General features: G+C 36.2%; 1 protein-coding gene across 1 annotated transcript in view; it reads left to right on the top strand.

Moving 5' to 3' along the window:
• LOC145283491 (HEAT repeat-containing protein 4-like) overlaps positions 1-13,097 on the top strand; it is a 2,203,577-nt gene that overhangs the window by 154,409 nt on the left and 2,036,071 nt on the right. The window contains exon 5 of the mRNA XM_080132316.1: positions 3,331-3,477. Within this exon, the coding sequence (XP_079988442.1) occupies positions 3,331-3,477 (147 nt within the window). The remainder of the gene's footprint in view (positions 1-3,330; positions 3,478-13,097) is intronic.

Raw genomic sequence — 13,097 nt, 5'->3', positions numbered from 1 at the left:
TGAATGTTGATAATAACTGAAAAATCCAAAATTTAACAGAATCAGTCGAAAATAAGTGTGAGACAATGGGAAGGATGAGAATGTAGTTATGGAGAAGTATATTTAGATGCTGATACTATTGAGATTGCTCAGGAATTTTGGGTCCTTGGTATTACCATTGGAGCACAATCAGGATTTGGAATGAATGTGATTAAAAGAGTTAGGAGTGAATACACAAAATTCAAATTGATGATTGAAAATTAGTGAAGTTTATTTATACAAAATATAGTTTGATTGTAGAAAAGGTTGTGAATTTTATTAATGATTTTTTTGCATGACATTTGTTTTTTTTTGTTTGTTTCTTGGTGAGAGGTCACTTTGTAATACTATAACCTTTTCATAATCCAAAAACATTAAGGGAGAGAAAAGTGGATAGGCTTTTTACACACATATGCATAAGCGAAAGCGCTCCAAAATTGAATAGTTGTCCAGGAGGATCACGGAAAATTGTTACGGCAGCGTGAAAGTAATCTTCCAGTAGTCCCTGATAGACTTGCTCATCGAATTGTATTTTCAGTGTGCGGGAAACTGACGGCTTTTTGTGTGTGTGTGTGGCTGGTTACCTGTCGCCACAACATTTTAATAAAGGGCAAACACTATGAAAACTCGATGGGATGACAAAGTGCGAGACTCTCTTCTAGCACAGATGATCGAATACATTTGTTTGAAAGTAGCCCAGGACTATCCAGTGAAAGGTGATTGGTGTATCTGTGGAGAAGTTACAGTGTGGTTGTGGAAAGCAATAATTCTGCCGTGGAAGATGAAAGCTGGCTCCAAACAGTGCATGAGGACACGCATATAAATTAAATCGAGCCTGATGCTGTGCAGCAAGGTGTCAACCTTTCATTGCAGTGGAAAGCCAAAACCATCCATTTACGAACAGACTCTGCATATGTATATCGGTAGATAACTGAGCAGCCTCTGAAATGTTAATTAGGTGCCACCTCTCAACGCTTCAAGATTTGGCCTTGGAATATGCACTGAAGATTGATGTGGGGCTCGTTAAGTTTCATGATAACAGATCTGACAAACTTGCTCGGGTATCACAGCGATGGTTAAATGAAATCCGTAAAAAAACAACCTAGAGAACCTATGTGTGCCGTAGCTGCAGAACAAAATATTTCTCTTGTAGAGGCAATCCATTGGTCTAGTGGACATTCTAGTGTGAAGAGGATGTTATACTTTGTAATGTTAGTCAACCCATTAATAACTGAAGCTGATGGTGATCGGGGATTGCACAGAATGCCAATCCATAGATCCAGCCCCAGTGCACTAGAAGTTAGGTAGGCTTGACGTCCCTGAAAATTGGCGCAGGGTTGCTATGGATATAACCCATTTTGGCACTCAGTTGTACCTGATATTACATACTGTGGCCCTAACCGTTTTGCTCTCTGGAAGCAATTGCACCAACAAGATTCTTCTAGCGTCATTGAAGATTGTGTTCTGTGATAGGGAGCCACCAATTGAATTTCTCATGGATAATGGTGCAGCATTTTGTGGAAAGATATTTGCTGAGTTTACAAAGATGTGGGGCATGCACATTTGATTTCGGTGTGCCATTGTACCCTCAGGGAAATGGAATAATTGAGAGGTCCCATTGCACAATAAAGTGAATTGCGGCAAGAACAAGATGCATGATCTTGAAGATAGTGTACTAGCACAACATTACGTCTAAAGATGACAAGATAGCCACGACTGAAGCATGGAATATACTGTACATTTGTAGGATCCATGTGAAGGGTATTGATGAAGTGGTGGTGTCTTAAAAAGCAGTTGCTAATCCATACAGTGACGAAAATCAATAGCCAACACTTTGTCTCAGTTGATGGAAAACCATGCTAAATAAAGGATGTGCGTCCAGCATGCCGATATGATTGCTTAATCCGTGATGTAATTACCTGATCAGATGACGAAGCCCCACTGCTGTACAAACAATCATATGAAGAAAACTCCGCCGCAGATAATGCACTCAAGGAACCAGAGTAGGAAGAGTTCAATGATGCGACATACAAAAGTACCACTGAGGAAGTTCTTGTACCATTAAGGCATAGTACCAGAAAAAAGAAGCTTGCCCAACATTGTCATTGGTGATCTCGAGATCAGGGAGGAGTGTGATGAGCATATGCAGAAGCGCTCAAAAATTGTATGCCAATGTCCGTAAGGCCTACTTACGGTGAAAAGAAGTTCGTCCAAAGGCTATAAAAAAAGTCGATGACAGTCATTCGGCAAGTAACTACCACGGTTGCTCTGATAACGTGTCACGTTGAGTCATTGTGGTCGGGATCATGTCGAATTGTCGGAGGTATTTAGGTTTGAATCAATATGTTGTTCGAGATGAGATCATATCATGTCGAATCAACAAACGTGTTAAAGTTTGAACCAATGCCGTTGCTTGGAAGTGTGGCGAATCAATGCAGCTGTTCGTGTTTGAACTGACGGAGTTGTTCAGAATCGTGTCGGGTCGTATTGACAGAATTGTTCAGATCTATGCTGCCGAATGTGATATTTTTTCTCTCTCTCTCTCTCTTCCCGCATGAAGCAACAGTACATACTTTTGTGCACTCGTGTGTTATTGCGAGTGAACGATCAAGTAACACAAGCAATTAAACAAGTATTTAAAAAAAAAAATTATTTTTGGAATCCTTGAGACGTGGCTTCATAATTTGTGCATTCATTCTTTTTGTGGACTCTTATCCTCATCTTCATGTTTCACTACGTATCGGCCAACACATCCCCTGGCCTTCTTCAGGTGATTAACCGTGATGGGATAGGAATAATGAATCTTGTAACTGTATCCCAAGTAATTACTGCTTTCCATAGTTGTTGTCCTACCACATGTTGGTCAACTAATCTTCTGGCGTACTTGGGTAAGATTGAAACTGAATCAGGAATTTTTTTGCAATGTCATTTTTTCTATTGATTGACGTATGTAGCTGATCCTCTGCAGTTCTGATAGGTCCACCCTTACAAGCGTTATTTTCTCCCTTTGAGAAGGGAGTTTATTGCTAATCACTTGAAGCGCCTCTAGCGAGGAATGCCGGATGGGCTACTCAGGCATTTTTTCCAGTCACAGTGCTCTTCCTCTAAGGCACTGGCTTTTCAATCCCAGTTTCTGACTCTTGTGCCACATCTTCATAGCGTTAGAGGAAGATAAATGGCACTAGTCTCATTTATGATGTTGTTAACTAGGAATGGCCAAATTTTAAACAGGGGAACATTGCTACAGTGCCCTTAACTTATTAACTGACTTTCTTTTCTCAGGTGCTAATCAATGATTCTTTTGTTTTTCAGAGGAGAAAGTAAACCAAAGTGCACTGTCTATAGATGTCAAATCTACTGAATTCCTTCCAGCAAAGACGTTAAAAGATGTTCTCAATCCAAAAGTTAGAAAAACAGTTTTACACCCAAGCAATGCTTTCCAAATGGAATTGCTCACAGGTAAAGTATGGATACTCTTATTTAGAGATTTTGTATTAAAATCTTTTAAGCAAAAAATATAATGTCGTCAATAAATCAATGTTTTTTTTATGGTCGTTTTGCATATTACTTGAGTTCATCGGACTATCATTCTCAAGTTTCAGTCGATGTAATCTCTAATTTTCTTCAGGTGTATCTTGTTAAACTCGGGAATCTTTCTGTCGAACTCTAGAATCTGTATTGAATTTCGAATGGAACTCTACGTTTAATCCACAAGATGTGAAAGGTGAATATATATATATATATATATATATATATATATATGAGAGAGAAAGATGACAAAAAAATGGACACCCATAGAAACAGTTTATTTAAGTAAACATATAATTTATAAAACAAAATCAAAAATCAATAGCCACAAATTTAATAGCTAATACTTGTTTGGCATTCCCTTTGCTGTTTTTAACGCTAGGACGTTTCTAGGCATGGCATTGATCACTTGACAAATACAATCTTGAAGTTTTTCCTGCCCTGTCTGATGTAATAATGCTACAAGTTCAGACTTAGAAGATGATTTCCTTTTCTTTTGGTGAAGGTTCCGGTCTAATATGCTTCAAAGATTTTCAATTGGGTTCATATCCGGAGATATCAATCCAATTTATCCAAGTTTATTATTGCAAGTTTATTATTGCAAGTTTATTATTGCAAGTTTATTATTGCAAGTTTATTATTGCAAGTTTATTATTGCAAGTTTATTATTTCAAGTTTATTATTTCAATTTTGGCTCAACCAATGTTGTGTCGTGCTAGCAAAGTGACAAGGAGCTCGGTTTTTCATAAATAGGGAGTTAATTTGATTCATTTTACCACTTGAGAAAATTGGTAAGAATCTTTCATGTAATATTGAAACATGTCTTTAGCAAAATGAATGTTTCCTTCGCACTCCACCAGTTTTGTTCACTATTTGTCTTCTCTTGTGAATTGTACAATTTTTATTGTTGACAGTAAAAAGTGATACTGAAAGATTCCCTGTTATTTTGTATCGTCTAAGACCACATTCGTGTTGACCTACTGTTGTGTAGCAGGGTACATATTGGAGACACCCACATAACGGGGACTCAGAACAGAAGATGATAATGACAATATTGAGGGTGTGAGATTTATACAACAGTTCTTGTTAGCACCTGTAGAGGGGAAATACGAATTCATTATTGAAGGAGGGGAATGTGTAATGCAGTTCTTTTACATCAGAGGGGGAGAATCATTACTGATGATGGAGGAGGGGACAGACAATACTTAGTATTAAAAAAAGTTCGTTTAGATGATGATGGCGGGCATTACTTGAAAGGGGATATACATTTACCTTTTCCTTTTTGGTGGAATGATGACAGGCGAAGACAACAGTTTACAAATATGGATGATACTTTATTCATACCAGCTGGATGATTGTCAGGGATTCAAGCCTTTACATAATCTCCTCTTCCCCCACTTCGCTTTTTAGGGGCATCAACTTCCAGTCTGACCGACTCTCTCTCTCTCTCTCTGAGTCTCTATGGCTGTGGCTGTGACTGTGACTGTCTATCCTAACTTCAAACCCGGTTTCAATATATTGAGAATCTCCTTTCTCGATGACGTCAGAGGCACACCTTCGCCACGTGAAGTTTATACATGTGGATTTTACCTGTATATGTCCAAATACACTTTTGACAAACAAAGGATTCCCAATTGTAATTGTTCAATATCTATTTTAATCATTATTTCTAAACCCGTATTGTTTATTCTTTTAGCTGACATATTTAATGTCCAGTTATTTCTAAAAACAATCGACTGCATTCATAAATCAAATATCTCTGACATAAATAATATTTAGTTATTTGCACGAACAATGACAATCGTTCTGCATTCCTAGGATTTCAATATGTATTCTTTTTTAAACATTTTTACTGGGTTCGATTCTACCCTTTTCCAAATATATTTTGAAACTTATCTAGTTTGCCTTCTTACTTACTGGGATCTGCCCTTTTTCATAACATTATGATTTTTCCTCACAGAAATTCTGATAAGTCTGATGCTCCTTTGGTTCATCGCATGCTTCAATGTTGTTAGATGCAGTACTTATTTATTTCAGCACTATTCTTATCTGTAAATATAAATCTAATTAATCTCAGGAAAAATATTTATCTTAGTGTCTATTCTTTTCCGTCATGTATTTATGTGTGTGTGCGTGTACATATATATATATATATATATATATATATACATAGAGAGAGAAAGATATGTATATATATATATATATATATTCACTTCTCATATTACATAACAGAAAGTTAGTGTGTCTGAATCCGTTCCCTATGGAATTGAAAACGATTTTATGACATTTCACACGTGCCTGGCAGTGTTCTCAGATAGGATTTGTATTGGAATGCCTTTGATAAGTATCGATAATCGAAATAATTCGATGAAAGATTGAACATGCGATTTGGACCAAAGTTAACACCTTGCACAGCCTAACATCATAAATGCATTTGAGAAATTTTGTTAGTAGATAAGCCGAAAGACTCAACGTATAAAATCAACAAATAGTTTTTTTTTTGTATGTGACAGGGGCGTGTTCGAAATTAATGTTTCTGTTTAGAGCAAAATTGGAGTATACTTTTTGCATTTAAAACTTTAATTCAAGCCATTATATATAAAAATAATTTTATAAAGTCAACAGTATGTTCTTTACAGTGCAATGTACACTGTATTGTGAAATAGATCATAGTGAGAGATTCCTCCAGGTGCACACAAGCGCAAGCAATCGATCGATTTCGATGAGAATAGAAATATGGAAATGTGAAACATTCGTTGATCATGCTTCAATCCCGGACAACGTCGGGTCACCATGCTACTATATGTATATTATTAAAAAAAACTTGCAAGTTCGCAAATTAAATAAGCTTAAAGCAAGTATAAATATTAATATTTATATGACAATCCTAACCAGATGAAAAAGCTCAATCAGAATAGAGCATTGATATAAGGATTTCAGTATAAACTCTGAAAATTATAAATTACAACGATTTATTTTTCACACAAAAAGTCATATTTGTATGAAAGGTGATAATAATGTATTATCATTAACGTTCATACGAATATGACTTCTTCACTAGTTACACTTGTCTGGAAGTTGAAGGTTCAATCCTCAGTGTGGGCGACACTTAAAATATTATTTCGACTTACTTAGGACTTGTGTCGTTCAGTCATGACTGACGGAACGAGAGCATGCTACTCATAAGGAGTAAATAAAGGATTCGGTTCAAAAATAAGATGGATGTCATTGAGACGACATTATTTTAACCAAATTAGTTTTCGTTTTATGACAATTTAGTTCACTAATTATATTAATTATATAATTAAATAGCTTACTAATTTGATGAAAAAAAGTTGAAAACTTCAAGCTAACACGATCCATTTAAATAAACATAAAATAATAAAAAATAAAATAGCAACAAAAGTTTTTAAAATTTCGGGGCTTCTGAAAGTTTTTTAACCATACAAACTTTTGGCAAATTAAACAAAACTTAGGATTAGGGTAAAATAAAAAGCAGGTTGAAATTCTGTAGAAATACCGAAATTTCAATAGCAATAACAAAAATAATTATTCCGTGAGTCGTATTCAAAATGATGAAATAAAAGAAATTTATGGATATAGTTGTTTAAATTTTTCAGCATACATATATATATATATATATATATATATATATATATATATATATATATATATATATATATATGCATTTTTTTTTAATTTCAATAATACTTATACTAATAACATTCTTTTTAATCGTATATTTTTGGTTAGGATATTTCAATAAAAAAACTGATAATTCTTTTAGTTTTCATTTCTGTTCAAATAAATTTCTAAATCTCCTTTAATAAAAAAAAAAAAAATAAAAGAATAAAAATATAACGCCATTAAAAATGTTTGGTAAATTTTTTAGTCTTAGAACCAGACATATTTTCATCTCTCATAAACAACTCATTTCGCGATTATAAAGGAAGAAAGCATTTATCTAGACTTGTTTATAGATAAGGAATTCCTGTAGAATTTGGCTTCAAAGAACTAATAGAAAACAAAAGAAAAAACAGCTTCAAATACTAAGCATGATATTTTTTTATGAAATCAGATCTACAAAAGAAAACTGGGTGATGAAAAGAATATCTCACTTTTTGCAGGGAGTAAAATCCTCTTTCTTTCGCCTGCATAGCAATCAAAAATAAATTTAGAATAGAAATGTTTTTCAATGCAAGTTTTTTTATTAGTTTTTCTTTATTTTAATCTGCAAATTTTTAGAATAAAATCTCATCACCATTGTGGCGACTGAATCGCAAAGTAATTCTAAAAAATGCTAAAAGCAACTGACTTTAATTGTAACATGTTATGTTTGTCCGTTTGTTGGAATTCACTCTGCTTTTCATTTCCAAAAACAAGTAAGTTTTCACAGGATCTTTTTAACTTTTAAATATTTTCAATCAAATCAAAATCGTTTAAAACTCAATGTTACATGAAATGACAAAATAATTACCTTTTTCTGCGCCAAGAAAAATTGTGTTGGAGTTATCATTTTCCTTTGTGAACAAGTCTACATACAACGTGTTGGGTCCGTTAGAGAGAAATAGACGAATATGTTGCAAAAAGAAAATAGAAAAGGATTGTAATCAACATAATTCGTCTAGTTCTTTTTAGTCGCCAGCGCTGATAAGCTTTTAACGGACATTTTAGGTCTGGTAAAATGAAAAATCAACATTGCTTTCAAAGTAGTTTGTGGCATTTGAGTTACAATTGTACTAAATGGCGCAATAAAAGTAATAGCCTCATTGGTATCGAAGGACATAGTGAGCAAACATATTTGGATTTCAATTAAAACTTGTAAGTCAGATCGAAGAAGAAGCTGCACTTGTTTTATAGATCACAGTTGTTAGCTCTGTATTACGTTCTCGAAGGGATAGCCTTTTTATTTTTTGTAACTTGTAGATTTGTTTATTCAATTCTCACCCCAAACAAGGAAAAGTGCCAGTTTGAAGTAGGAGGCTTCTATCTGGGACATAAGTTGCAGGGGTGTTATGAAGGGAGATGAGTAGCAAGATGTCTGTTCACATTAAATTTGAACTTCTGCATGTCAGTACAGTTGGAAAAGAAGAATCCCGGAAGGGAGTTCCAAAGTCCAGCAGTTCTGGGGAAGAAACTATTAGAGTAAAAGGCTTTTTTTCTACTTAGAGATCTATACAGTGAAGGGGTGGGATTTAGCTGCCTGTCGGGTTTGTTGTGGGTAGTCACGTTGAGGGGGTAAAGGTGCTTGTAGTTCGTCAGAGCATTCACCATTAAAGTACTTGTAGAACAGGCAGAAGAATGTAACATTTCGTCGATGAGACAGAGGCTGAAGCCTAGATGACAGTTCAGGACTTATTAGGTTGGCGACTCTCTTTTGATGCACCAACCCAAATGTGACAACAGTACTCCATACATAGACGAATGGTGGCCTTATAGAGGTACAGGATACTTTCAGGCGTAAGTAGTTTTCTAGCGCGGTAGAAGCGTTGGCAATGCCAATGTATCTATTCCAGTTCATGTTCCCTATAAACGTTTGGCCGAGGAGTTTAAAGAAAGTACTTTCAGGCAATGTGTTCTTGGCCATTGCTATTGGTGGTAGAGAAGGTTTCTTGCAGTTATTGAAGGAAGTAAGCTTAGTCTTCGCAGCATTGAATGTGGCCATCCATTTTTGTCCCCATTCCACTACAGATTTGATGTCATCCTCTAGGGTTTCTGCCATTTTCTTAGATATGTGTTCATTTGTTTTTCCTTCCTGCCTGTTATAGAGATTGGTGTCATCAGCAAACATACCCATCTCGGAGGCAATTTTATCTGGGAGGTAATTTATGAATATCAAGAGTAATAAAGTCGAAGGATAGACCCTTAAGGTACTCCCACATTTATATCATATTGTTTAGATGTACGACCATCGAGGACAACCTGAATTTTTCTCTTCAGAAGTATTTAATTGCATTACATATTCTTCCTGTGATACCATATGATCTAATTTTCTTTAGAAGACCATCGTGCCATACTCTGTCAAAAACCTATATCGAGGGCTACTGCTCTACCCTCCCCTGTTTTTCCAGTAAACGGTATATATGTTTAAAGATTACAGTTAGGATACCTGCTGTGGAACGGGCTTGCCTAAATCCATATTGATTGTTTGTCAGGAGTTTAGCAGCTGTAAGGTGATGGACTAGAGCTTGATTAATTAAAAACTCGAACATTGTGGCGAAAACCGAGAGAAGACTAATGGGGCGATAATTTAATGGGTCAGTTCTTTCGCCAGAATTCTTGAAAACTGATACCACAGAAGCAGTTTTCCAGCAGTCAGGAAAGCAAGATTCGTTAAGGCATTAGTTGTAAAGTTTGGAGAGAACTGGAGCAACCTCAGTGGAGCATTTTCCTAATAGTACAGCTGGGAGGAGATCGGATCCACACGCTTTTGAGGTGTCTAGATTGTTTATGATACCATGCACCTGAGAAGGAATGATTTTCAAATCATCTAGTGTGGCAACAAAGGAAAGTCAGGGAGGGAGTGGTTTGCCGGGTCCAATGTGGAGTTTGAGACAAACCGACTGGCAAGCAGGTTAGCCTTCTCGGTTCCGTGCAAACAACATCATGATTGTTTAATAGTGGAGGAATCGTTGACTTCCCATTATTTACTACACTGTTGTAGATATTCCAAAAATCACAAAATCAATTTCTGTGGTTCGATGTGTTTTCTGGTGGTTTCTGAGTATTCTGTCTTAGCTGTCGCTATTTCTCTCTTACAATTACTTATAGCTTGTACTTCTGTCTGTTTGAAGTGGACTTATGTCGGTTGAATCTGCAGTATGCATGCTGCCTTTGAGCAATGGCAGCTGCACAAGTAGAAGTAAACCATTGGGGAGAGTGGGGTTTGCTATAGAATTTTCGTGAAGGAACATGTGTGTCAGTTGCAATTTTGAACCATTCAGTGGTTTAATTTGTGTATTGTTCAGTTGCAAGAGAAAAGATATTTCCCGATAGGACATTTTTGATGAGATCCATGATGGGTTCCCAGTCAGCCTTTTTGTAATACCTCGTTGTTTTGAGGAGTGGGACTTTAGTTTTGGGTCGAGGATTTAGGCTGATTTCTACCATTATTACAGCATGATCAGCATTCCCGATTGGGCTGTGGGCATTCGTTATACAACCATTGGGAATTGTGGTCAGAAATAGATCTAGAAATGAGGCACGTTGATCTTGCTGGTCTGGGAAACGATATAAAGAAGCTATGTGTTGTGCTACGAGCTACAGTCCACTTCATGTGGTGGAAATTGAAATCACCAAATACACCTACTTGTGCGCTAGTATCGAGGGAGAATGCTATATCTATGCAGCCAGAGACTGTTTATTAGAGTACAGTCCTGAATTGAGGGAGAGCGGTAGAGAAAATACAAGTAGCTAATATCATGTTGCATGTTTAGTCTGAAGCACAGAAAGGCCTGGTCGTCTGTTTCTAGTTTTGTTTCTCTAGTCGGGGGGGGGGGGAGTTACGAATATAGACTCCAAACCCGTGTATATGTTTGTGAATACATGAACTCTGATAAGGTTTCAATCGTGCTAAGTGTGCGACAATCAGTTCGACAGTTGCTTTATCGCTGCCGAGTTGACATAACGTTTTATGCAGTCCGACGATGGTTATCTCCCTCAATAGTTTTTTTCTTTTTGTTTACATGGTAGTCATCACTTATCAAGGCCCGGAAGCCACTCGGGGATAAGTGTTATTGCGTGTACAGTAATCAATGGGACAATATCGCAGCACTCGTTAGCAATGGAGATTTGATAAAGTGTCTTACTTAAGGGGGCGGTTCATCAGGAGTTTGTTTATGTTGGACTTGAAGACATCCAAACTGCAGCCAGGTAGAAAACAGGCAAACGGAAGAGAGTTCCACAGGCGTGCACCTTCAAGAAAGAAGCTTTGTTCATGGAATCTACGTTTTGATTTAGGCACAGATGAAGAATGGGGAAAATTATTGACAGTGGTTTCAGCTAGACTGGTGTTTTTCGTGAAAGATTGGCGAGGGGGGGGCAGGGATTGGAGCTCAGACGAGCACTTGCCTTGGAAATAACGATAAAACAAAGACAGCCTCGCAACGTCTCTTCTGTGGGAGAAAGGTTGTAGGGAAGAGAAAAGGGCATCCCCCACTAGGCTACGAAGTCTATTTTGTACTCTGTCAAAGCAGGATAGGCTGTTTTTAGCAGCTCCAGCCCATATGTGACAGCAGTACTCCATCCTTTTCTCTGAGAAAGAGTTAGTTTATTGCTAATCGCCTGTAGATGATGTGTTAAATATACTATCGCACTTTATAGTTCTTCTTCAGGTATCATGTCTGTTATTGCAGACATCGATTATCATGGCTTTTCCGTCCCCTCTTTATTCGGTCTTCTGATGAGATTTATAGTCGTATTTTCACTCACCTTGTGGGGACTGTCAGTGCGCTTTGTCTGCTGTCTTCCTCTGCTCCTTTTTTTCCGGCGATTTTTTTCCTAACCTCAAGTTTTTTTTCAAAGCCGTCCGCCTGCATTAAATGGTCATAGAACTTTAACTGTCTGGCATGGCAGTATTGAGTAGTTATCCATTGTACTCTGCCTTACGCGTGACTTCTTCATTTGTCTTCATTTCTGTCCATTAGATTCGTAAAATTCTCCTTAAAAACTATATATTCGCTGCTTACAAACGACTTTCAGCCTCGTTTGTTACTGTGCAAAATTCGCAACTGCAAATGAGAACTGACCATATGTACCTCTTCTAGATTCTGAACATCATGGTGAAACAAAATATTCTAAATTCAATTAATAATTGAAAAAAGAGGTATGAATTATTCTTTTATCTTTCCTAGTTTAATGGAAAATAAAAGCATTTAAATTATTTATTATTTTCAGTTTTTAATGAAAATTATTAAAAGATCGAAAATGTTGGAATATATTTATATCCAATAATTTTATAAATAAAGATTAAAACATTGCTTTAAAACTTTCATTGTATTATGACAATTTGGTTCAACGTTTTGAATTTTTGAAATGAGGATTCGTTATCCCATTATTTGCATTAATTTAAATATAGTATTTATTTAAGACGATATGGGAGCCATTAATTTTAAATATGGATAATATATACAGTGATATATATATATATATATATATGGTAATGATACATAGTCATATTAACAAATAGAAATAAAATGTGTTTAAGGCTCTCAAAATTCGTACTAGAACTGTCTGCAAGTGGTTAGAGTACTTGGAAAAATCAATTGTAAAAGTGATATTTTCTTGGTTCCAATTCTCATAGTGGGCGAACGAAAAATACAATCGCAAATTACTCATGACCTCTATCCAGTCTTTGCTGATGAAACAAGAGCAAATTCTTCTCCTGTGAGTAAATAACTGTTGAAATCTCATCCAAGTTCGACAGAAAAATTCCCAAGTTCGACAAGATAGCCCTGAAGAAGATTGGAGGTTAAATCAACCGAAAAATTATGAAAATGACACTCACGATGAGAACAGTAGTCCTATGAATCCAAATAATGCGAATTTTGTTG

This window comes from Euprymna scolopes, chromosome 8, assembly GCF_053919585.1.
Source record: "Euprymna scolopes isolate OS-2025 chromosome 8, ASM5391958v1, whole genome shotgun sequence".
Lineage (NCBI taxonomy): Eukaryota > Metazoa > Mollusca > Cephalopoda > Sepiida > Sepiolidae > Euprymna > Euprymna scolopes.
The sequence above is the reverse complement of the archived record's forward strand: the minus strand, read 5'-3'. Positions and strand labels throughout refer to the sequence as shown.